Source organism: Amphiprion ocellaris, chromosome 20, assembly GCF_022539595.1.
Source record: "Amphiprion ocellaris isolate individual 3 ecotype Okinawa chromosome 20, ASM2253959v1, whole genome shotgun sequence".
In the NCBI taxonomy this organism is placed as follows: Eukaryota; Metazoa; Chordata; class Actinopteri; family Pomacentridae; genus Amphiprion; species Amphiprion ocellaris.
In genome coordinates this window covers 14285358-14309498 of record NC_072785.1, presented here as the reverse complement: position 1 = coordinate 14309498, position 24141 = coordinate 14285358, and the positions used below count along the sequence as shown (strand labels likewise).

Sequence of the window (24141 nt, the reverse complement as noted above, 5' to 3'; positions counted from 1 at the left end):
ACTCTTGCACACTATTGGCACTACATATAAATAATTTGACTAATTCCATTACAGAGAGTCAAACAGGTTGAACATTTTTTAAGGATAATTTTCTGTCTTTTCTCTCCTTTGCACTTGTCACTGCCACAACATAAACACTTTTGCCATTTCAAAACTAAGAAATACACTAAAATGGGATTCATGCTCTAAAATACCCAATTCTCCTTTTATATCTAGCTATAGCTTTATCTAAAAATGGCAGATCACGTCTTTTGGAGTCTCTGACATTAATAACTGGGGACACAATAAAAGATGAGTTAAATCAAAAACTTCCCCTCAGCTTGGTATTTACAAAGGAACACAGCAGTTTAAGTGGCATGACCGGCTTATCTATTTGTTCGTACCACTCTTCCCTCTGGTGATATTGGTAGCGAAATCCTGAAACTATCTTTAGCGTTTCCTCGCTTGCACTTGCACTTGAGGACAGCAGACGTACCAGTGAGCTGTGAGACTGAGAGTGTGTGACATTGTCGCCTTGCATCAGCGTGATCACAGCAAAAACTTTACTCTGATGGTCTCCCTTCCTTCTCATCTTCTACTGTGAGGACCCAAGCAGCCCATATAATGAACTTTAACAACGTACCGCACATCTGCTTGTCACATTTTATTTAAAAAAATGAATTGTGTCAGTGAGACGATTCTTTACGATTTCCCAGATTTAATCACATATTTTGAGAGAACAGATCCACTCTCTGCCATGTAGCTTTCTTGTTTGTTTTCTTTTTATGCATTTCAACCCCTATGAGTAAACTGATTCATACAGCTTGCAGGTCACTTTATAATGATTTTAAATTATGCAGTGATCCTTCAGATATGCATTTATTGCTTTTTTTTTGACATTCACCCATGCTCTCCAGTTCACAGACCCGTCATCATTTATTTTCTTTTGTATGTTTAAAAAAAAAAAAAATACAAAAATAAAATACTCATGTCTTTGGTCTTCACTTGAAGTCTGTTAATCAACTAATAGAAAATATATTTGGTAACCACATGCAGCTTTTCATATTTCATGTGTTCCTCTTATAAATGCCTCTAACGGGATCAGTTTTATCCATACAGCTGAATCACACACATACAGGACCAGTGTGTACAAACTGGTCAAGTCCTGACTCCTGTGATGAAACATTTCTGGTGAATACAGGTGATGAAAACAGTAGGAATTCTTCAGATCATGCAGTGAGGAGACTATGACAAAATGTGATGAGGCACAGTCACAGATGTTTACATGAGACACTCTGGTGAAACTACATCTGGATTATTCCATCTGAAATCATTAAAGTTTTAGAACAATTTTTGCCTCTGTCATGTCTGATTTGCCTGAAAAATTTAGAGCATAAAATATGGATATTTATAAAGATATTGTTGAAATTTGAACTTCAAATATCAAACACTTCTTGAGATAGTTATGTCAGCTTTCAGCACACGCTTTGCTGCATTTAAATCTTCAGTTCATTTCAGTTCAGTTCGGTTCAGTTCAGAATCTGAGGCTATATTTGAAAGGCAATGTCTGGCATAAGGAACTATTAAAGAGAAAAGTCTAAAACATTAACTGTTATTTCTCATCATACCATTGATTCAGAAATTAAAATGCCTTTTTCCCATTTCTGTGTCCAAGTATTTCATATTAAAAAGAATTCTGTTTTGTTTTGCATAATTGTGACTTGTAGCTGCATATTGTTCAGAATATATCACCAGTTGACTTGTGCATTATCAATTCTTCTGTTTTTGCCTAGTCAAAGACAAGACTTTTCATGACAGCTTTCATTTTTTTCATAATTCTACTCAGACATAATCGCACTCTATTTGATCTGCTTGTCCAGCCAGATTCTGAATTAGTGGCATAGTTAGAAATAACAGTGAATTTTTTTAGGCGTTTATCGTGAATAAGTTCCTGAGATATTATGGTTAAAACGTAGCATTAAATTCCAATATGGGAAAAAACTTGCTGAAAATGGGAGCCATTTTTTAAACGTATCTTAGAAATTACTTGGTAGATCAATCTAAAGTTTCACAGTCAATATGTTAAAGAGCTATAGTTTATGATTAAAAAAAAGTTTTAAGCAAATCAGAGATGGTTGAGCTACAGGCTCCTGGCGATCTGAGATGGAATAACCCATATATATGCACAATTCAACACCATGACTCTTTGAAACTGTGTTCAAAAATAGAAAGTCTGATAAAAAAGACTCTATTTAAGTTTGTTTTATTTTTTATTTACAATGGAAATTTCCTGAAAAAGTACATTTCACCCATAAATCTCCATAGTGACCAACCCAGCGACACCCTCAGTTTTCAGTGGCATGATCTTAGTCTTATTTCTAGTCCTTCACAGAGCCGTCTCCACACACGACGACCCTCTCCGTACGTAATACCGCCTCACTTCCCTCCCGTCCTCGCTGCCCTCAGACCGATGCACAATGAGAACAGGGAAGAAGCGGGCGTCTCTGTAGGTTGGCGGACTGTCGCTGAGAGCCAGCTGGCTGGAGTCGGAGCGGCAGCACTGCTCATCAGCGCAGCAGGGGTCCGTCAGGTTGCTGCTGCGGCTCCTCCACAGAGCCACGGTGCGATGGGAGCCGTACATGCGGCAGAGGGAGAAGCGAGACGTGTCCGAGGAGAGGTGGGAGTGGAGGAGCGCTCCTCGGCAGGAGAAGATGGAGGAGCAGCTGGAGCTGGTGATGGTCCTCCTCCTGCCTCCTCCGGCTCCTCGTCCGTTCTGATCGCTGCACTGCTCGCAGTCGTCCTGGCTCTGGAGAGCTCCGTAGCTCTGAGCCGTCTGACTGCCGTCCAGCAGGACGCAGTTGGAGGACGAGGTGTCCTGTAAGGAGGTAGAGTCTGCTGTGCTCATGTTTATCAGCATGGCCTCCGAGTAGCTGGGAATCACCTGGCGGTTGCAGCGTATGTGCCACTCCATCTCAGTGCTGTCCAGCGTGTCCACTCTTGGAATAACACAAGTAGTATTATTCCTGTCTTCATCTAGAGGAGAGGGGCTGCTGTGGATGTACTCCAACCCAAACAGTTTCTCTATGCGGTAGTGCACATAAGCAGTGCGGTACTCGATGAGCACTCTAAGAGGCCAGGACAGCATGAGCAGAGCTGCCAGCCAGAAGGCAACCTGGGAAGTGTACCAAGGCATCCTGTCCGGGTCCACATAGGCAATCAGGTTTTCTCTGAAGTCCACATTCTTCAGCTGCATCCCCTCCCGGGCCTCCATGTAATCATCCAAGCCTTCGATTTCAGAGAAGAACCTGGCTCTCTGGTTGAGGTATTCATTTTCTGGACCTGCCTCGGTGAAGCTGAAACACTTAGTGAAGCGCAGGCGAGTTGCCGGATGCCCCTCTAGGCCTCTGAGGTCACGAGATACATCTTTCATTCCGCAGTGGCTGAAGTCAAACTCGCCCTCCGCCACGTGGGTGTTGACTCGGTCGTGGTACACCTGTGTGGTGGTGTAGGCGTCCCCGTTACGGTACCGAGTGACTTGCCGAGTCCGTCGCACAAAATGGTAGCTGATCGCCTTCCACCATATGCAAGGCTGGGCCTGCCGCATCCGCAGCACCCGCTCGTACACGCTGTCCACGTCTGCTTTGCACTGCAGCTCACTCCGGGCTCTGCAGTGCCAGCACTCCACCATGTACAGCACGTAGAGCATTAGCAGGAAGGCCAAGGGGATGTAGATGTAGCCGTCGGAGCAGGGGCTGTCATGGTAGATCATTGAGTGTCCCCCAACGCCCATCCCGGAGGCCCCACGCAGCGAGGAGGTGAAGGAGGCCGTGAAGGAGGAAGTGAGGGCCGAGTTGAAGCTGATCTTGGTGACACGGGTCAGCTGACACCAGGCAACCACACCCAAGCAGCTGTACATGAGCAGGGAGAGCAGCAGGCAGCGCCAATGGGACTCCCTGCAGACACAAGCACCGAGGGACTGCTGGACTGGACGCTGCTGCAGAGAGAGAGAGTAATGAGAAAAAAGCACTTAGAGCAATGAACCCCTTGAACATGCCGGTGATTTCATGACTTGCAGCAGAAATGCAAATGAATGTGGCAGCGCTATAAATTGCAGAGCTTTCCCATACCTAAGCACAAAGTAAATCAAACTAAAGAAAGCTCGGTGGAATTCAATTAAATCGCATGGTGTCCCCGTGAGGCTGCGTCAAAGCATCAGATAGATATTAGAGGTGTTTTCAAACATCTGTCTCTGGAATTAAATTCACTTATGTTACATGAGCTTAAAGTTATCACATTAACATCACACTAATAGACACCTTCAAACTGTAGATTTTAAAATCCAAGTGCTGATGCTTTACTGAAAAAACACTGAAAACATTTTTAAAAATATGTACTGTTTGATTGTTCATATAGAACTGCACTGAGAGCAGATTTTATCGTGAGAAATAAGCCAGTTAATACAAAAAACATGTAATGGAGACACTTTAACAACACAATGTATGAGTTTACGATGATGCCTAACTTTACATAGAATACAATATGTACCTTGAACAGAATCCATGCAGAATAAAACATGACATTAGCGTTCAAATGGAATTTTTTGCCTTTTCTGATATGACACATAGTGAAAGAACATAACTAGATACATTAACTTCAGCGCAGTTTTGAAGAATCTGTGCCTCACTCGAACATTTCCATTTTAAGCTACTCACACTTGACTTTCACTACATTTCACAATACAGTTTTGCACTTTTAACTCTAATTTATGTCCCTTATAGCTGTTAGTTACTTGGAAGAATTGATTTGAACCATACCATCAATTGATTAAAATGACAAATTGCTATTGATTAAACCACTTAACAGTACTTTAACCTTATTGTACTGCACAGTTGCCCTTTTATTTGAGATACTTTAAGCACATTTTATTGTTTTTCCTGATGTGATATTTTGCATGTAGGATTTTGACTTGCTATGGAAAATTTTTTATACTGTAGTATTGCAGCTTTTACCTGAGTAAACTCTGTGAATTCTCTTCCCGTTACTACTCTGCTCTATCTGCTGAGGACTGGCTGGTCAGCTCAGGGCAGACACACAGAAGCAGAAAGTGCTCACATTCGCAATACCAACCAGCAGTCAAATGGTCCCATTCAGCAAAGACACTGGCTGAAGGCTATTTCATTAGTGGCGCTAACAGTAAAAGAAGCTCCAGCGCGTGTCCCTTCATGCATAAAGAGACCAAACCAGGGCAGCAGCATTTTATTGTGATTAATTTGACGACATCCTGTCGGGGGATTTATCAAGATTTCTGAGTCGTATTTTTAAAAACCATGTTTTTTTGTCTGGTTCTTGTGGTGACATTCTTCCACATGACATCCTCTGTTGTTGACTACCTCCAGTGTTTTATGGAGTGAAAGGATTTATGCTGACAACCAGCCATCCATTACTGCACTGACACAGGAGTGGGGATGTCACACACTGCCGGTTCTACCTCAGTTATTTATGGAGGAAACAGGGATGCAATTCTTGTGCACCAGAGAGAACAGACTTTTCTGTAGTCCAGGACTCGTGATTGCAGACTTAACGTGCAGATTGAACTCATTTACCTGAAAAACATCTATTCAATGATGCTTTTTTCAAAATGATATTGTGATAATACAATATGCAAGGTGCAAATAAAATTAAAACAGTTATTTACAGTACTTTTCTGGTAATGTCCGCTTTGAAATACCTCCTCTGGTCAAGGTTACCCCATTCATAAATAAAAGCATCAGATGGGATGGCAATAAATCCTCATTGTGCATCCTTGGTCTTACCTGAATAGTTTTTTATGTAGCAGAACTAAATGTAATGGTTGAATTTAAATAGGAAATATAATGCACAGAAGAAGAAGGCACAATCCCCTGCACAAGTGGCCCGTGTAGTCTTACTATCTGTACACGTCTGGCTGCAAACTGCATATTCCCCCAGAGGGATTCGCAGTGATTACTTGATGACAATAACTACACAGGGCGTGGTGAAACAAATGCAGACACAAGCAAGCAAACTTGTGACTGACTTACACAAAAGTAGGGCTTTGCAAAACTAAATTGTTTAGCTAGACATGATTTCTGGTCCGTGCAACTCTTTCCGAGTGCCGAATCTATTCCTTAGAGTACCTTTCCACATCATTGGAGTCTACTGCCACTCTGTGAAATTCACCATTGTGACATTTCAGCAAACAGAGATGCTGTTTGGCTGCAGGTGGAAGCCGCTGCACTGTGATGGCATTGAGAGGATGTAAGAGAATTCATGTGAGCCAACGGCACAGAAATCTAAATACAGTGACATCAGCATTGACTTGTACTAAATATTAATTGTAAGTAGCGATAAGGAAACTTGCATCCTTCTGTGTTGCATAAGAGGAACAATAAATGTATGGCTCACAACTAATTATTGCTTATCATTTGTGTTTTTATCTAATGCAAACAGACAAAAACAAATAAATGAAAAATTGTGTCATGTCTGCACCTACCTCCTCCGGGGCATCACTCTCAGCAGGTGAGTCCTCCTCCAGCTCCTCTCCCTCAGCATCATTAGGACCGCTGGTCGCCGTGTCCTCCGCAGAGTCCTGATCGGAAGAGAGCATGCTGCACTTCTCGCATGTCAGAGAGAGATGCCGAGCTCACTCCTTTTTCTTCACCTGCTTCGGTCTGGATATCCCTCCGTTTGCTCCCCCTGTCTGCGCCCCCAGCAGCCCCACAGCGTCTGGGCCGGAGCCAGCAGGCTGCTGCTGCTGTGCAGAGCGGGGGTCCCGCGGTGCTCCCGGCTGGCTGGGCGGAGGGGGGCGGAGCTGAGGGAGTTCACCGCAGCAGAGGCAGCAGAGGTTCACCATGATGGAGTCCGAGGAGCTTTTGTTTTTTTGTTTTTTTTACACGCCAGTAATCAGCATTTGCAGTTACCCAATGCGACCCTTTATCACCTAAAATCACCTCTGTTTTGAACCATGTACTGGGTTCAAAATCCCCCACCGCAGCGGTCCCTGGATCGATTCCACATCGTGGTTACAGATTTACTGCATGTCCCCCCTCTTTGTTCCCCACATCTTTTTTTAACTCTCTCTGTGCATTAAAGTCGAAAAAATATCAGAAAAACCACCATAGCACTTACAAACGTGGACACTGGCTCCGAAACGTCGGTAGGACCTGTTTGGCTGTAGCACTTGAACACTGCAGATCCGGTTAACACACAACACTTCACTGTTCTTCACAATAAAAGCTGTGACTTTTTACATGCTACATGCATGGGATATCTTATAAGGTCATCTCAAATAATCCATTTTTCTGAACAGTTTCTACTTGACCATCTCTGATTTGCCTGAATTTTTTGCAATACAAAATACAGATATTGATAAAGATTTCTCTGAAAATGTAGCTTGCTATACTTTTCGAAAGAAACATTTTACGTTGTCCAATTCAATGCATCTTTTCCCACATTGAAATTGAAAAATATGTTTGAACTACAATATTTCAAGAAATATTGCAGATAAAGCTAGAATTTTTCACAGTCATTGTTATTATTATTTCATCGATTCAGCAACTGCAATATCTGGCAAGTAGATAAAATAGTCTCTGATCATGGATGAGCTGAAATATGAAAAAAATTAAGCTATCATGAAAAATCCCATCTTTAAGCACACAGTAGCAACTAATTAAAAAAAATGTAAATGCAAATAATGTAGTTGCAAGTTACAATAAAACAAACAAAAAACATAGCAGGTATGACAAGTTGTACCACAAGTATATTGCTAGATAGATAGATGTTTTTATCTGTGATTTAACTTGATATTACATATAATATTAGATTTTAACCATTTTTCCCCAATCCACAATATACATATATTTTAAGCAATGCAATTTTTTTTGCTATATTAAATACAGCAAAAACGGTGTAATTTTATGATTAAACATTGCAAACGCACAAATTATTAATTAAGAAATATGTAAAAAACTATTTTTATGACATTATTTACATCTTTATTACTGTGACTTCACGAGTTATTATCTGCAATTCGACAAAATAGGAAAAAATCAAGTAGAATAAAATAACAGCAAACTGTTTAAAATATACGGTTAAAACAGTTAAATGCTCATTTAAAAAATGATTTATTTATAGTATTAAATAACAGTATTCCCAAGGAAACCACCTCAGAAACTATTAGAAAATGATGAGAAGCAAACAGACCAACGAAATAAAGTGTTACCAAAACATGTGGTCAGAGGATTTTTCAAGCAAAATACGCATGTGCATAAATCTTTTGTTAAATGTAAAAACTGTCTGGTGTTGTCCTCTGCAGTCCTCTTTGGTTGTAGTTTCTCCTCTTCGCCGCTGGGGGCGCTGCAGCCTGACGAGCCTCTTTCAGCTACACGGAAACCAGTGTGTGTCTCTGGAATAATGGCCGAGGTCAGGCAGCGGTTTGGAAGAGGAGTACACCACTTTGCACACAAAATATACAACCGCTACCTCCCGGAGACCCACAGCAAACAGAGGAAAAGTGCAGTACAGGCCTCTTCTTTATCAGCGGGGTTTCTGTTGGGTGACATCCAAACCGCCGGACTTTGTGGGGCTGAAAATGCTGCTGACAGAGAGACTGTTGGAGCCTCACAGGACACTTACACAAGGGTACAACCACAGCTGGGTGCTGGAAAGGGACGCCGAAATGTTGAAAACTACTCCTATGTCCAACTCAAACAGTATTCACTTTCTAGCAGCACACGGGTAGAAATTACAGAAAGAACCCGGAGCTGTGTGAAGTTTTGGCGGACTTTCCCCAGCCAGCAGAGCACCTGTAGTTTGTATTGTGGGCAATTTTTGTTTACCAGAGCTTATAGCGGTAACGGAACCAGATCCGAGCCTCTTTACAAAACCAAAACAGGCTACTATGAAATCCTGGAGGTGTCACCTACCTCCACTCAAGCCCAGATAAAAACAGCCTACTACAAGCAGTCGTTCATCTACCATCCGGACAGAAACGCCGGAAGCGACCAGGCCACAATCCGCTTCTCCGAGATCAGCGAGGCCTACACGGTTCTGGGGAACAAGGGCCTCCGCAAGAAATACGACCGAGGACTGCTGACTGCGTCCGACCTCACTGGAACAGCCAGACCCTCCGCCAAGGCCTCAGGGAAGCCACAAGCCGAGAGCAGGCGCTCTGTGGTGGGCAGAGAGAGCCAGGGAGGTATGTTTGATTTCGACGAGTTTTTCAGGTCTCACTACAGCGAGCAGCTGCAGAGACAGAGAGACATCCGAGTCCGCAAAGAGGAGATGCTGAGGAAGCAGCAGGAGACAGCCGGAGACAAGAAGCTGGGCAAGATGACGGAGGTCGGAGTTGGGTTGCTGATGGTGACAGCCATCTATATCATACTGAGCTTAAGACAGTGATGAAGCTGATGTGCAGGGGAAAAGCTGGAGGATGTGGTGGTGCTGAACACTAACACGAATCTGCTGCGGATCCTTTGAATCTTCACCACCTGATAAAACACACTCATAGAGCTGCAATAATCAGTCACTCACTTGATTGGTAAATCGGCATGTTCAAGAACCAATGGTTTTATTTGTTTTATGTGATTGTAACGTTGATATATTTGACATCAAGGCTGTAGACAAACAAAACAAGCAGTCTGAAGATGTCACTTCCAGTTTCACAAAATGTAATCTCCATTTATCCCTGTTACCTGGCAGGGAAATGATTGTGTGTTGTGGCCCTGAATGTGCATGTGAGCAGCCATACTTACAAAGCAATGATTTTTGTCTCACTCTATGAATACACTACTTAAATAATTGTTAAAAATGAAATGCAACTCACTCCTTACAGTTCTTCCTCTTCCGGCTTTCACTTGGTGGTCCAGTCTCTATCACTTTATTTGTAGTTCTTAACTCCCCACTGTGCCAACAAGTTGTCAGCATGTCATCTCCTGCCAACAGAGGAGGCTTCAGTGGTTGATTTACAACCGTTCAGTACCTCAGTTCAACTACTTTGGCTTTCATAAAGTCCCTGTGTCAGGTAGATTTTATTATTTGTAACGGTGAAGCAAGTTTTAATGACATTTTAATGTATTGCTATTTATGAAATATTTATAGCAATGACAGAAAGGGATGAGTCATGTCTTGAAAGCATTAGGAGAACTGCAATGTTGTGCTCAGATGGTTGTTGTAAAGAATGTGCCTTTAATGATATTTATTGTAAAAGTCACTGGTTATATTGACCAGACGCATAATAAATAAATTACTTATGAGCAGTGCTTATCAGAGCACAGCCAAACAAATGTTGCTTGGGTGTTTAATTTTTATTAGCACTGATTTAAAACCTGAAAATAACTGTAGCCCAGCCATATGGTTAATTGTTATGCCACATAATTCCTATTGCCTATTGTTGCATATCAAAAAATGGGTCTTAAAGTGTCAAATAAAGGGAAATAAATTACCAAAGAAGGACCCACTGATTAAATTAAACTACTGCACATATTTTTTGGAAGTCTCATTTATATATTATTCAATGAACACATAGATTAAGTGCATTTAAAAATTCACAGTTCACGTCACAGTCGGTTAAATCAGTGCATATTAGTAATAAACTCCAAACAAACTTACAGCACATCTACACACGAATACAATGGACTTATTAACAACATTAAAAGTGCTTACATTAAAAAACACTAACATCTATGAAAACCGCTCTACATAGCTTATTTTCTTTGCTTACAAAGTAGTCGCACTCTTACAAATCTGCTTTTTTTGTCTCTAATTAGTAAGAGAGCACAATAATTCTTTTACATTGATAGAAGTCACATTGATTCTTGTCGAAATATGTAAAAAATTGTCTTTCCGTAGTAATCAGTGATGATAAAGCCTGAGAGACTTCTTCATTAAAAATCAAACTGGTACCAAACACGTCTCCGTTCTCAGATAACTGGGTTCAGGGCATCATAGAGCCGCTGCACCGCCAGTTCTACCATCTCTCTCAGCGAGTCATCCTCTGTGCATTCATCCTCGTAGGACACCAACTGGTGAAGCGGAGAGGAAGTTAGTCACTAAATCCTATATTATATTATCAAATGTATTGTTCTCTGTGTTAGTTTGACAGGTTCAAAGCCTCTTACCCTTGTTTCCAAGCAAATGTGAACTGTCTTCCCATCTACTGTCACACAGATGTTTTTACCATCACTGAAGTCCACACATTCTCCTCCAAACATGTCCCTGAAAACAGAGGGAGGACACAGAAATATAATTCAGCGACAACTGAAGTGTTTGTCTGAGAAGAACGGTTTCGGTAACAGTTTTTATGTTATTCATAGTGATGCATTTACATGATTTTGTTATTAGTATAGAATATTGTAGAACTTACTGCAACATGACTTCTAGCCGGGTTTGGAAGACATCCATGTCCATAATGGCGCTCTGAGTCTCCATGACTGTTAATGAAACACAAAGCGGATCACTTAATTCACTGCATTAACCAGAATCAGTGCATCTGAGTATTCTTTAGTAAGTATATTAGAAAAGGATATTGGCTTATATAAAACATATGTACTGTTTATAAAAAATGAATGACGCAGATAAAGAAAGCACACAGTTTCTGGCCAAACTGACCTTTTTGAGCCTTTGGGTTTGACTGGACTTCCAGTACCACAGTGGTGACAGCATCGGCATACATGTCATTGAGAGGGTTAGCTATCCACTGAAACAGGAGATCAAGAGAAATATTAGTTGGATGAGTTGCATCTAGTGATAAAACACTGAAGTTACATCTCTGGGCCTAAATCTAAATTGTAAACCTTGTATCTGCATCTCTGCAGCAATAATCTGGCAGCATTTCATTTCTAGCATTGTGTTCTCACCATGTGTCTTAGCCTCACTGGAGGTTTAGCTCTTAAAAAGCCAGTAGGTTAGAAGCGCTATATACAGCAGCTGCATGAAATGAGCATCCATAGTGAACAAAAGTGGTCAAGAGCAAGAATAAGTTTCTACAAAAATGAATAAATGTTGGACAGGACCAAAAGTAGAGGGTAAGCCAGTCAATATATGAATCACACAAAGCAGTATAGCACAGTTAATGTGGTCTCACCTCCAGCAGCACCATGCCAGCCTCATGGATCAGAGTGATGTTTTTAAAGATCTTTAAAGTGTTCTTCTCGGTTCCATCCAGCTCTTCCACATCACCTGATCACAGTCAAGGTTTAGTAAACTCAGATTCAGGGAAAATCCAAACAGTTGTACTCTACATAAATGATTATACGGCATGTACAAATTGAAACTTCCCTTTTCCTTGAAGTAGTAATCCAAACAAAGTAATCTGTCATTTTACAAAGTTACTACCAGTATTTTCAGGACTAACGTAACAGATAGTGACTGAAGTCTGTGAGAAACTGTTGTGCTGTACTGCAGGAGGAGGACAGTTGGGGCTTATAATGAACAAACCATGTCTTTGCATGTGTGCATAAATGTCTGCCAATGAGAGACACTGAATTCCTGGTAATGTTCTCCTACAAGGGGAAAGTGAGGCAAGTCTTCAGTTGGCATCTTGTAGTGATGTTGCAGTTTGCAACCCATGAGACAACAGGCTGCAATCTGCAACATCACCACTAGATGTCACTAAATCCCACACCTTTGACCTTTAACATAAGAAGTTCTCAAGAGTTTTTGATTGACTCACTTTGTTACTCCGCCAAGGAACATGGTGGAGTAACAATAAGCCCCTGGTGGGGTTCCCTATGTGATGATCGGTGTTGGTTTGTCTGTCTGTCTGTCTGTTTGCAACATTACTCAAAAACAGACCTATGGATTTGGATGAAATTTTCAGGGAAGGTCAGAAATGACACAAGGACCAAGTGATTAGATTTTGGCAGCGATGCAGCTTATAGTCTGGATTCACGGATTTCTTAAAGATTTCTGTATCATTGTGAGATAGCGGCACAGGGTCACTGTAACTATGACAACAAGTGAACACTACGTCAGCTTCCTGCTGATGATCACATGATTGTGATCCTACTACAAATCAACTGCTGTGGACTTCTCGGGAGTTATCTGTTGGAAATAATACAAGGAACAATTGATTAAATTGTGGGGGTGTTTCCGAGTCCCATCACTTCCCGCTACATATTTAGGTCACGTGATTCGGTATCCATACACAACGTACACATGCATAACACACGCCTGTGCTCAGCGCAAGGTCATTTTGTTTGTGGGTACATCTATATTAAATGGCCACATTCTATGTTGTTGTGATTTCTGGTCGTCAGTAACTAATAAACAAATGCTGAATTTCTTTAAAAAAAAAAAAAAAAATGCTGCATTTCTGACAATGCCATATGGGGGGATGAACAGCCTTGGTGGAATACTGCGCTGTCTGAGTGTTTTTCTAGTTTATTGATGCATCCAGTGGTGGTTTTGGAGATTTCCACTACACTAGTCACCCAGAGCACATGATTATATAAGGAGGTCTTACCAGTGAGGTTCCTCAGATGGCAGACGAGTAGCGAGTAAGGTCCAGTGAAGGGGATGGCCTGGGTCTGTTTCACTGTGCTCATGGCCAGCTCTGTGTAGGCTGCAGAACAGACACATTAAGTCATTATAGATTCTTTTGTCATACCAGTCATTAATTTCAGTCAATCATCAGCTCAGATGAAGGAACCAGAGCTTGGAGTATGACCAAACTAAAACCATTTCTTAAAATGCTCAGGTTGTCCTGTGCTTCCAGTGGAAGAATACTGGGGAAATTAAGTTACTTACTGGACAGGTCAGAGGGGTTGAGAATGTGGTAGTTGAAGTTCTTCTTCACTAGTATTCCTGACACTCTCTGACCCTGAATGCATTTCTTATCAGCCAGTGAGCCCATCACCTGTGAAGAGACGTGTTCAGTAACTGCATTCAGCTTTCAGTCTGCAGTCAGAAGGAGCATGCGGTGACAGCAAAACAAAAAATAGTAGATGACAAAAATGAGGAAGACTGTGGTCTGACCTTGGCCAGTTTCTCTCCTCTGAAGTTCAGTGTGACAGCCTCTGTGTTGCGAGGGTTGTGGACTTCGATATGAACCTGATCATTATCCTCATATTCCCTGATCAGCGCAGCCTTCAGACGGGCCATCTCATTCTGCTCCCCGTGTACCAAGATCTGACAAAAAATATGAAGCTCTTTTTAATAAAGAAAGCAAAAACATGTTATTCTTTACAATCCGGTAAACGAAGAGTACAGAAATCAGATAATTTTACACAAAAGCAAATGACGATTGTTTTCCCTCTCCTACCACATGCGGTGGTTTGAGAGCCCTGATGAACTCGCTGGTCTGCTGGTAGTCAGTGTGAGCAGAAAAGGAGATGTAGTCCACCGACATCTTCAGCTGCAGCTTCTGTCCGGACATGGTGGTGATCTCCTCAGGCTCAGACATGATGTGCTGCCGAATGTAAACAATAATTACAAACAAGGCTGTAACTTTCTAAATGATTATTTTCATTAACAAGTAACCTTCCCATTATGTTCACAATTAATCATTTAGTCTGGCATTACATTTAATCTGACACCATGGGAGGCCTTCAGTTTGATGGTTTGGTCGGACTAACAGTCCAAAAGCATAGGACAGTTAATTTACATACAAGAAAGAAAAAGAGAAAAGCCTCATAGTCAATTATCAAAACAGTTGAAAATGGAAGTTTTTTTGCTGCTAGAATGGGCCACACAGTTAAGGATTTAGTAGGTGTTACCTTATTTGACAGAAATGTATATATTTTCTGGTTGTTTCTGATCATTTGATTTGAAGAATCAAATTTCACAAAACTGGTGAAAAAATTATCTCAGTTTTAATCATTTTGCTGCTGCTGATGTTCTTCTGGTGCTGGATGAATCTGTTGACCGATTAATCAGTTAACTAAGTAATCATAGCTGTTCCAATCCCAATGAGTTGCTCTTTGTAGTGATACTTCTTCTGCACATTCACTGTTTCAACACACATTGAATTTGAATTTAAATGACCTAAAATTGCACAAATACCTGCACTCTTGTCCAGGACAGCAAATTAATCTGTCCTTGTCTCAAATTAACTCTCTGCTTTTGCTAAGATACACTGTCTACTGTCCTGTCTTGCTCTGACCTTGGCCAGTGTCCCCTCCACACAGTATCCAGCGATGATAACTCCATTCCTCTTATCAGTGCACCAGCTCTCAAAGAGCTCTCTGGACAAGCCGCTCTGCATCATACCTGGAGACGCCATCACCACACTGGGGCCGATGTCATCAAAGTGATCCATGCTCTGGAAAGAACAGACACCACAGTTATAGATATTCAGCTATAACATGATAAGCGGTAATTGACAGTCTGGATGTCTGTATCTGTCACTGTCCACCTTTAGGTTGCTGATGTGTTTGAAGACAAAAGGATTGTTGATGTTTATGGCCTTGCGGATCTTGTCATTCATTGCGTTGACATAAGTCTGGTACACAGCCATGCACTTCTTGGCCAGGGATGAAGCATAATAAATGGGGATGTCATGGAGCTCTGGGTGGTTCTGCCAGTACTCATCTACAAGAGAACAGGAAACACATAATGGAATAAAGATGCAAGAGAGAAAACTGTCTTTAAAATCAACTCAAATACAACGCAAATAGAGAATCATAACTGTCATGAGATATATTGTGATAATAATTAATGACAGCATCCGAATCAACGAATCAAATGTGACTTCTAACCTAAAATAAGCAACAGTTCCTGGGCCCGTCCCAAAGCGAACACAGGGATTAAACAGCGGCCCTCTCTGTTGACAATGTCATGGACTGTATTACAGAACCGAGCTTCACGCTCCTCCCTCTTTTCATGGATATGAGTACCATAGGTTGACTCCTGCAGAAAGAAAAATGACAGTGTTGATCACCTTAAAGTTGTTTAAAATAGTGTTCAATGTGAGGTGTAATATAATTAAAATGAACATGTTTGTTTTTGTCATACTATGATTAAGATGTCAGGTTTGACACTGGGGATCTCAGCAGCCATGAGATGTCTGTCTTCTTGTCGGGAGAAGTCTCCTGTGTACAGCAGCTTTGGAATGGGGAAAAACACAGACAATGCACATGTGAGTACATTTTGTTTCTATAAAGCAACCTCTCTGAATAACAATAGGTTATTATACTTCAAAAAAACAGAAATTACTTTCACTCCAGCTATTTCGATCATGAACATGGCAGCTCCCAGCACATGACCAGCGTGGTAGCACCAAAATTTGATCCCAGCCACTTCCTTGACCTCGTGGAAGTTGATGGTCTCAATCTTGTCCATGCTCTCCTCCAGGTCAGTCTCAGTGTACAACATGTCGTCTGCAGAGATGTTGCTGTAAAGAAAAAATGATTAAAATGTAACTCAAGAGAGAGTGTTTTCTCATAAGTCAAGCACAGCTGTACTTACCTGACTTTGACGTAATCTGATAGCAGCCAGCGGTAAATGGCCTTAGTGGCGTGGGTCATGAATGTCCTCCCTTTAAAGCTGGTCTTCTGGAGGAACCAAGGCAGAGCTCCGCAGTGATCCAGGTGGAAACTGATAACAGTGCACATGCATCAAATGATGAGAAGATTACAAGCAGGACTTATCTTGGTCATATTCGTACAGGAAAATTTAGAAAATCTATTAGTTTAGGACAGACACTGCAGCAAATAAAAGAGAAAAAGACACTCACTGGCTGATGAGCAGCAGGTCTATCTCAGCTGGGTCGATCAAGTCTATGTAAGGGAGAGCATCCATTCCCTCCAAGCCAGGGTGAATGCCACAGTCCAGCTGTAAAACACAAATGTGACTTTATTTTATTCAGGACAATCCACTCTGTATCATGCTCTGTATGCCACATGTATGCGACAGAATAAAAACTTAACTTAAACTATAATCAGTTTTTGGCAAGACACCTGTTCATTCATATGGTGCATTCCATTCAAATAGACCACCATAGCAAAAATTATTGACGCGCCATTAATTATAATAAATAACATTTACAGGAAAGCTACTGGGTCTAAGTATATTTTTTAGAATTCTTTGTCCATGGAAAGGAACAAATAGATTTTATCAGTATATCACACATTAACACGGAGTTACGATTCATATTTACCATAATTTTCCTTCCTTTGAACTCCAGGATAATACATGACCGCCCAACCTCCTGACCAGCACCCCTGAAACATGAGAGAATAGCATTTAGACCAAGGTTATATGTAATTATTTTTATTATAGGGACAAACGGACAAACACAATCTTGTCATAAAAAATAAAAATAAACGCACAGTGGACGAATTAGCAGCTGGTCGCTTTCCTCGGCGGGGACAATCATGTCTACTTTTCGTTTTGTAGCCATGTTTTTTAATTTTTCAATTTGAAAATGTAAAAATTAAATCCCGTCATATTGCACTTGAAATTGCTGAATGAACGGAGAGGGGCGGCCTCTCGGAGCGGCACACTTCCGGCGGCTTGTGCAAAATACCGCCGAGTAGAATCTAGAGCGGCAACAAAGGTTCCGAGTCAAACGTTAGTGAGGTTTTTCCGTAAAATGTTTCAAACAGCTACATGTAAAAAGGGTACTTCATATAAATAAATATGTGCATTTTACTTATATGTCTAACAGCAGGCAGTGAATCCAATTCATAAAAAGTACTGAAGGTAAGCTTGTCGGCGTAATATTCAACTTTGCGGTTACTTTTTAGGGCGAGTACTCCGGTACGGCCCCTTTAAGTGGGCTTGGGTGTAGGCTGCTAAACTCAAAGGGAAGCCGAAGAGTCAAACTGTACGTAAATAGAAAGCGAAGAAAATTAACTGTAAGCGGTACATTGAGGCGGTCACGGTACAAACAGGTATGCTGTATGTAAGTTTGCTAGCATTACTAAATTTATTTACGTCTCTGTTTACCAACCCCCCCGCCAAAGTCCTCGATTTTCAACTTTGAAAATGAATGCGGTGCGGGACGTTTAAGGTGGAGCAGGATGACTTATATGTAGACGTTTGCTTTCCTTTCAGCATGTATTTTCCACTGAGCACGTAGGTTAGCTACCCGTAGTTCAATAACTGGGTGTCGAGTTAAACGAAACCTGTTGATTCTGGTGTATTATGTGTGCTCCTTTGTATTTTTAATGGCCCCTTTACTTTTTATCCTCCAAATATACTCAAACTCCTTCAGTAACATCTGCAGTGATACTCTGCTCTGACATTATGCAGTTGGTTGCTGCTGTCACAGTAGCAGGTGTATCGGATAATTTGGTTTCCTGTTTAACTGGTGCCGCCCCTGTTTTCAGTTTGTTAGCGGATACTCGCGGTTGCTATGGTAACCTAATATATTACCAATATTTGAATGACAAAAACATTTTTTACTTATCAGCAGACTGTTATAAGGCAGTAGTAAATGAGATGCTTTTTTATAGTGTTATAATGTTTATTGCACTGTTGTATTCTATTAAAATGAATAAATAAATGTTTTATTCAACACCAAATAGTGTTGAAAACATTTATATAGAAAAGTATAATGAAGTGATAAATCCTGAATTAAACATATACCATTTAAAAAATACAAATCTTAGTCTTAAAAAATGTAAGAATTGGGATTAAAAGTAAAACAACAGTTAATGGAAGTTTAAATTTAATAAACATGGCAGTAGATCACTGCAAAGAACCAACTGGGGAGGCCTACTCTAAAACTCTTCTTACTGGAATAAAAAAAAAAAAAGAAATTAGAAACACTAACTTTTCCGAGGGACTTCATTTAAACCCCTACTCTATATTTTAAGTCATTTTAATGTTCACTTTAATTAGATTGTTTGTGTGTATGCTGATAGCTCTGTGTGACTGAATTGTCAAGCTCTAATTTTATAATGCAAGTTATTCTCATGTTTCTACACACACACACACACACACACACACATATATAATATACATATATATTATCCACTTCCCTAATAAGTACATCTTTTCTAACTGTTATAAAATTTCATGTGAATTCCTGTGCAGCTGTGACGGTAACAGCTAAAGCATTCATTATTCAATAGTTATGCAATGATATGTCTTATTTCAATTATTCATCCTCTCTGTTGAAACCTGAGAAGGCAGTCCTGCTGTGTGTTTACTACTGTGATGATTCAGGTCGGCACGGCTGGAGGGCTGGATGCGGTCGTCATGGTGAAGGATGTTTCGGAAAGTCAAAAAGCGCCACAGCAGCAGCAGCTCGCAAAGCAGTGAGATCAGCACCAAAAGCAAGGTACAGTAGCACACATACGGAAACCACCGTCTCCTGTTTTTTACAATTCAGACAATACAGTAATGTTTCTGTCTGTTTGCAGTCTGTTGACTCCAGTTTGGGAGGACTTTCCAGATCGAGCACCGTCGCCAGCCTTGATACAGATTCCACCAAGAGCTCAGGTCAGTGTGACTCCTGTTAAACTGGTCTAAACCTCAGTGTTTCTCTTCCATTTCCTTCTCTAATGGATTGTGTGTATGTTCTCTGTAGGGAACAGCACGTCTGAGACATGTGCTGAGTTCCGGGTAAAATACGTGGGATCCATTGAGAAGTTACAGTTTGACATGAGCAAGACCCTCCAGGAACCTCTGGACCTCATCAATTACATTGATGCTGCTCAGGTAAGACACTAGAGAAAGATAGGAGGTTTAAGTAGGAGTGACTGCTTCACCAGTATCCTCAGGTTTACAGAAATCAGTGTAACATAAATTTATGATATCACGCAGAAGATGCTATAAATATTACATTTATTTTCGTAGCAAGATGGAAAGCTGCCCTTTGTTCCTGGGGAGGAGGAGATGGTTCTGGGAGTGTCCAAATATGGAGTCAAAGTGGCCTCACTGGACCAGTGTGTGAGTAGCAAAGCAATAGAAAAGTGATATACTGTAGCTGAGAGTGAATAGTTATTGATTAGACTCTGCAGCATTGCTGGGTCATCAATACAGCCCAACAGCCTGGTTTATGAATTCAGCATCTGTTTATATTTTTGACACAGTTCTGCACAAAGCTGCTGACTCAGATATTTTAGTTATCCCTGCAAAGTGTCTTCCAAATTACACATTTTATTATGCGATGCAGTGTGAGCCGAATTTGTTCAAGCATTTTACTTTTAATAGAGATTTGCTATTGAACATCAGTGTAGGAGGATTATCTGTCTCATGCTAAATAGTTATTAATCAGGTGTTTTTCATTGTATCATCTGGACAGGATGTGCTGCATCGCCACCCTCTCTACCTGATAGTCCGTATGCTGTGCTATGATGATGGTCTGGGTGCAGGGAAGAACCTCCTGGCTCTGAAAACCACTGACACAAAGCAAGAGGAGTGCAGCATCTGGGTCTACCAGTGCAGCAGCTCAGTGAGTGTGAAGTGAAAGAGTTGGATGTAGGGTATTAAAAATTAAAAAATCAAGATCAGGAGTAGTAAAACATTTACATGCTACCTGTCTGGGGTCATCTATGCTGCCACTGAATACTGCTTTGTTTTCGTCCTCTGCTCGTATGTGTTGTCTGTCTGAACAGGAGCAGGCTCAGTCCATCTGTAAGGTGCTGTCGGCTTCTTTTGACTGCGCTCTGACATCAGACAAGTCCTGAGGCCAGAGGAACAGGTGGCATCCGTCTAGAAGAGTGAAGAAGTGAAACAACTGCAAAACCAGCAACAGTTCGTTAGAAAACCACCATTGTGATTGTGACCATTTCCCCCTTCTCCAACTTTGCTTTCTTAACTTCAGGAGAGGTCATCAAAAGGGCAAAACATGACTGATGGCAAAGTCCAGTATGTGTTCGGTGCTGTTTCCTTCCCATCATCCTCCAGCTGAGACAGAACTACTGTGAATTTGTCTGAATCATTTCCTGGGAATTTGTTTCCTTTACCTCACTTGCACATTTGCCCTTTCAAAACCAGTTAAACAGTAAAATTTAGACAAGAGGGGAAATGTTGCATTCAAGAAAAGCTTTGGAGCACATTGTGCAGCTTTTAGCAGTGCAATTTTAGTTGTATTAAATGTAAAACATGGTACAAAATGGTACAAAATGTAAACCATCTCTGCCCATATGGTAATTTATGGGAGACATTAATCAGTTGAGAAGTTACACATATCTGACTGATGCTTCTCTTCCACTCAGATACCTTATCAGATTTTTAAGTCTTTTTTTTGTGTGTTTTGTTTTCTATCAGTATTGATACCATATAAGTCACTTTTTGACTGGAAGGAACGGTACAAACAGGCTTTAACTGTGCCCCACATCCTATATATTGTCACTTTTTTCTTTATTTGTGGGATATATCTATTTTTAATGACCTCTTTGAGTTTGTTTTTCACTTCTTTTTACTACAGATGTCCAGTGAATTTCTTGGTACCAAAAGTTAGATGTATTTTTTGTAATGTAGTGATTACATCTGCATTAGGTTAGATTAGATTAGTTGATACTATGTCAGTTCTAATAAGCTGGTAGTCACATGTAGAAGATTTTTTTGGAGTTGTGGTACTAACTTGACTTCACCTTGTACAATAATAACACACGGCCTCTTCCTGTTTCTTTTCATTTTGGTTCAGTTGAAAACACTTTGCAATAAGGAAATGTGAGATTTTTGATTTGGTACAATACAGGAGTTATTTTAAGAAATGATCCTTTTGATTAATGTCATTATTGTTTAATTTTCAGTGTGTTTTTTGCATTTTCCTTTTAGTTATGAATTCTGTTTTTACACGAACAATGCTGAAGAAATACGATTTTTTAAAATATTTTTCCTGTAGTCCAGTGTATATTTTTACACTGCAGTGCATTTTGAATGCGCCCATCACAGGGAGCTCTTGACACATCACCTGGCTTTTAGTCTGAGTGGTAATATACCAGTCAAATGGTATTTTAAAAACTCAGTTTTGTGCATGAAGGACTAAAATATCCCCAAAACATTCGCTGCCCGAAACTATCTAGTAAAAGACAGACCTTATTACTCAGAACAAACAGACCAAAGCCTTGTATTATTTCATATTTTATTATTCCAGTTTCATTTTCCCATTTACTTTCACAATAGAGTTAAAGAGTCGATGTAGTGATCCACAGATGGTTAATGAGAATGAATTATGTTCCCACTTGTGTGCGCATGAGTGTTGTGTTTACAGCACGCACACACACAGGTCCAGCTGAGGTCGTATTTGTAACTGCTCATCACCACAGTGCATTAAAAGACATTTACTGCCAAGGTTAACTCTGCTCTTTTTTACATTTAAATATCCACAAACAAAACCAAACATATTTACACGAATAGATTATTAAATCTTCCTGTTTCCAGTGAGTTAATATTAAACAAGATGAAGAGAGCGTGTCGGCTACGATTCACATGCTTCTCTTCTTGTCATTCACAATCCATGGAAGGCTCTGGTTTCAGGTTAAATGCCTAAATATCAACAATATGAACAGAAAGAAAGTTGCTCTGCAACTAAACCGAAGTTAATTACACTGTATGTTTTATATTCATTACGCAACACATTAGATAAACCTGTTTCTACATCACAGGACCCCGCAGATGTACTGATATGAGGCTTAAGCTAAAGGAAGGATGTTCCTTTCTGTCAGGTTGTGTAGAGAATCAAAGACAGAGACTCAATTTAGCTCATTTGTGTACAAAAAAAAAAGAAACTCAGCCTGCCAGAGTGAGGGTTCTCAAAGGCAAGTGGAAACAAAATAAGTCACAGAGCTAACTCCTGCTTTTCATCTCATTCCCACACTCTCATTTTTTAATTTCCTCTTATTTTAATATCCTTTCATTCGCAGCTTATTCTGTGCAGACGATACATGCGCTCACACAAACACAAACACACACTTTCTATTCCTCTAATAAGGCAGATGACAGGCGACGACAGCCTGAGGTGTCAGACTCAGCATAAGGGTAATTACTGGCTGCTGCAGCTCCAGTCAGTGTCACCATTTGACCTAAAACAGATCCAGAAGAAGGAAGGAGGAGGAAGAAATGGAGTCCTGCTGCTGAAAATGACTCCACTCTTGCCAAATGATAAAATGCTACAGGCAGTGTGTGTGTGAAAGCATTCGCAGAAGATGCACGACATTGAATTCACTTGCAGCTCTATTATTTGACACACACCTGAGAAAGTGGGCTCTTCCAGGCGTGACAAGTAGGAGGCTATTTAGAAATGCAGCATCCCCTTTGCAACACCAATCCGTCATTGAAACGGGGACAGGGAAACGCTCCCTCGAGTGCAGCTTTCAGCATGTTCCCGGGTTAACTTAGCACCTTTAGAAAAACCTCCACGCAGGAGGGCTACTACAGATGTGGAAAGTTGCAGCTACCAAGCAGAACATTTAAAAATCGCTCATGCACAGATGTGGAATGTAAGCACGTTCACATTTACAGTTGTTAGCAAGTTAAGATACATTGCTGTGATCTTCCCACTACTACCACTTCAAGGACTGTCTGTACAATGCAGCTGAACACAAAACGGATGAAATGAATACTGTACATACAACCTTCATTATGTCATCTTATGTTGTAACACAGATAAAGTCAAGGAAAGTGCATTCATTGCGAGAGGTCATTCACGACAATCATTGATTTTTTTTTCTTTTTAGAATTTTCAAGCCTGTGTCAGGAACATTAACAGGAAGCATAAAAACCACATACAGTCCCACGAGTCCCCTGTGACACCCAGACTTGCACGTCTGCAACGGTTGCCGTGACGACACCCATACAACGCTGAGGTGGTGATGCAGCAGTGACACTTAAAGGAACTCACTCGAGATGCCAGTGAAGAAGATGAAGATGACGATGTTGACGACCAACACTGGGACGATGGCAGACAGAGACGGGTGAAAGTGGGACGCTGCATCCCGCAACACTTCCTGAGACCCAGAGTGACCTTTCAGTCAGCGATGAAGTGTACAAACGTAACGGGGAAGGCCCCTCTTCTCATCGGATCGCCTTCAATGTGGCCCAGCTGTGAAGAAGAAAGACAGAGGGTTAGGAATTTTTAAGCAAGATTAGGTAAACAAATATTACAATAAAGCAATTTGATCACTTTTAACAAAATTAGCCATCTAAAGCACATACACAATACTACAACACCTCTAAAACACACAAATAGGACAAAAGGCAAAACGGTTTTATTCATGAATTACAGTTTTCACCCATATGATCCAATAT

At 40.8% G+C, this 24141-nt stretch overlaps 5 protein-coding genes across 14 annotated transcripts in view; 2 read left to right on the top strand and 3 right to left on the bottom strand.

The window, feature by feature from the left end:
• Positions 1 to 628: 628 nt before the first annotated feature.
• On the bottom strand, positions 629 to 7195 carry si:dkey-13p1.4 (transmembrane protein 151B). 2 transcript variants are annotated; one of them, XM_055005519.1, is made up of 2 exons: positions 6491 to 7195; positions 629 to 3970 (listed from the first exon to the last, which is right to left on the bottom strand). In XM_055005519.1, the coding sequence occupies exons 1-2, from the start codon at positions 6602 to 6604 to the stop codon at positions 2366 to 2368; spliced, it is 1719 nt and encodes a 572-aa protein (XP_054861494.1). In that variant the 5' UTR covers positions 6605 to 7195; the 3' UTR covers positions 629 to 2365. The 2 variants fall into 2 exon arrangements, with proteins under 2 accessions (XP_054861494.1, XP_054861493.1); XM_055005518.1 differs by having other exon boundaries at positions 629 to 3973; positions 6491 to 7191.
• Positions 7196 to 8388: 1193 nt separating this feature from the next.
• On the top strand, positions 8389 to 10280 carry LOC111565938 (dnaJ homolog subfamily C member 30, mitochondrial-like). Its single transcript, XM_023266265.3, has one exon. The coding sequence runs from the start codon at positions 8410 to 8412 to the stop codon at positions 9394 to 9396; it is 987 nt and encodes a 328-aa protein (XP_023122033.2). The 5' UTR covers positions 8389 to 8409; the 3' UTR covers positions 9397 to 10280.
• On the bottom strand, positions 9533 to 17451 carry LOC111565927 (cleavage and polyadenylation specificity factor subunit 3). Its single transcript, XM_023266241.3, has 18 exons — positions 17265 to 17451; positions 17093 to 17156; positions 16670 to 16767; positions 16402 to 16530; positions 16150 to 16327; positions 15949 to 16038; positions 15693 to 15843; positions 15350 to 15525; positions 15098 to 15256; positions 14258 to 14404; positions 13972 to 14124; positions 13744 to 13852; positions 13460 to 13558; positions 12080 to 12174; positions 11605 to 11692; positions 11360 to 11426; positions 11115 to 11211; positions 9533 to 11018 (listed from the first exon to the last, which is right to left on the bottom strand). The coding sequence occupies exons 1-18, from the start codon at positions 17333 to 17335 to the stop codon at positions 10917 to 10919; spliced, it is 2073 nt and encodes a 690-aa protein (XP_023122009.1). The 5' UTR covers positions 17336 to 17451; the 3' UTR covers positions 9533 to 10916.
• Positions 17452 to 17612: 161 nt separating this feature from the next.
• Positions 17613 to 22191, top strand: itgb1bp1 (integrin beta 1 binding protein 1). 3 transcript variants are annotated; one of them, XM_055005760.1, is made up of 7 exons: positions 17613 to 17637; positions 19108 to 19222; positions 19305 to 19383; positions 19472 to 19602; positions 19741 to 19833; positions 20189 to 20338; positions 20502 to 22191. In XM_055005760.1, the coding sequence occupies exons 2-7, from the start codon at positions 19151 to 19153 to the stop codon at positions 20571 to 20573; spliced, it is 597 nt and encodes a 198-aa protein (XP_054861735.1). In that variant the 5' UTR covers positions 17613 to 17637; positions 19108 to 19150; the 3' UTR covers positions 20574 to 22191. The 3 variants fall into 3 exon arrangements, with proteins under 3 accessions (XP_054861735.1, XP_023122010.1, XP_035802329.1); XM_023266242.3 differs by lacking the exon at positions 17613 to 17637 and adding an exon at positions 17697 to 17828; XM_035946436.2 differs by lacking the exon at positions 17613 to 17637 and adding an exon at positions 17768 to 17839.
• asap2a (ArfGAP with SH3 domain, ankyrin repeat and PH domain 2a) overlaps positions 21960 to 24141 on the bottom strand; it is an 84276-nt gene continuing 82094 nt past the window's right edge. For all 7 annotated transcript variants that reach the window (XR_008600000.1, XR_008599999.1, XM_055005757.1 and 4 more), the window contains one exon: positions 21960 to 23935. Coding sequence is in view for 5 of the 7 variants with exons in the window: in XM_055005757.1 (XP_054861732.1) it covers positions 23861 to 23935 (75 nt within the window). In the remaining 2 variants the exon portion in view is untranslated. The remainder of the gene's footprint in view (positions 23936 to 24141) is intronic.

What these genes read in the sequence shown, in the direction of transcription:
- LOC111565927 (XM_023266241.3), bottom strand. Translation starts at nt 17,335, where the DNA reads ATGGCTACAAAACGAAAAGTAGACATGATTGTCCCCGCCGAGGAAAGC. An exon ending in GACCTGCTGCTCATCAGCCA is followed by an intron (nt 16,531 to 16,669) that starts GTGAGTGTCTTT and finishes CACTGTTATCAG; the next exon opens with TTTCCACCTGGATCACTGCG. An exon ending in CTGGCATGGTGCTGCTGGAG is followed by an intron (nt 11,693 to 12,079) that starts GTGAGACCACAT and finishes CTCCTGTTTCAG; the next exon opens with TGGATAGCTAACCCTCTCAA.
- LOC111565938 (XM_023266265.3), top strand. Translation starts at nt 8,410, where the DNA reads ATGGCCGAGGTCAGGCAGCGGTTTGGAAGAGGAGTACACCACTTTGCA.
- si:dkey-13p1.4 (XM_055005518.1), bottom strand. Translation starts at nt 6,604, where the DNA reads ATGCTCTCTTCCGATCAGGACTCTGCGGAGGACACGGCGACCAGCGGT. An exon ending in AGAGTGATGCCCCGGAGGAG is followed by an intron (nt 3,974 to 6,490) that starts GTAGGTGCAGAC and finishes CTCTCTCTGCAG; the next exon opens with CAGCGTCCAGTCCAGCAGTC.
- itgb1bp1 (XM_055005760.1), top strand. Translation starts at nt 19,151, where the DNA reads ATGTTTCGGAAAGTCAAAAAGCGCCACAGCAGCAGCAGCTCGCAAAGC. An exon ending in AGATCAGCACCAAAAGCAAG is followed by an intron (nt 19,223 to 19,304) that starts GTACAGTAGCAC and finishes GTCTGTTTGCAG; the next exon opens with TCTGTTGACTCCAGTTTGGG. An exon ending in TGGCCTCACTGGACCAGTGT is followed by an intron (nt 19,834 to 20,188) that starts GTGAGTAGCAAA and finishes TCATCTGGACAG; the next exon opens with GATGTGCTGCATCGCCACCC.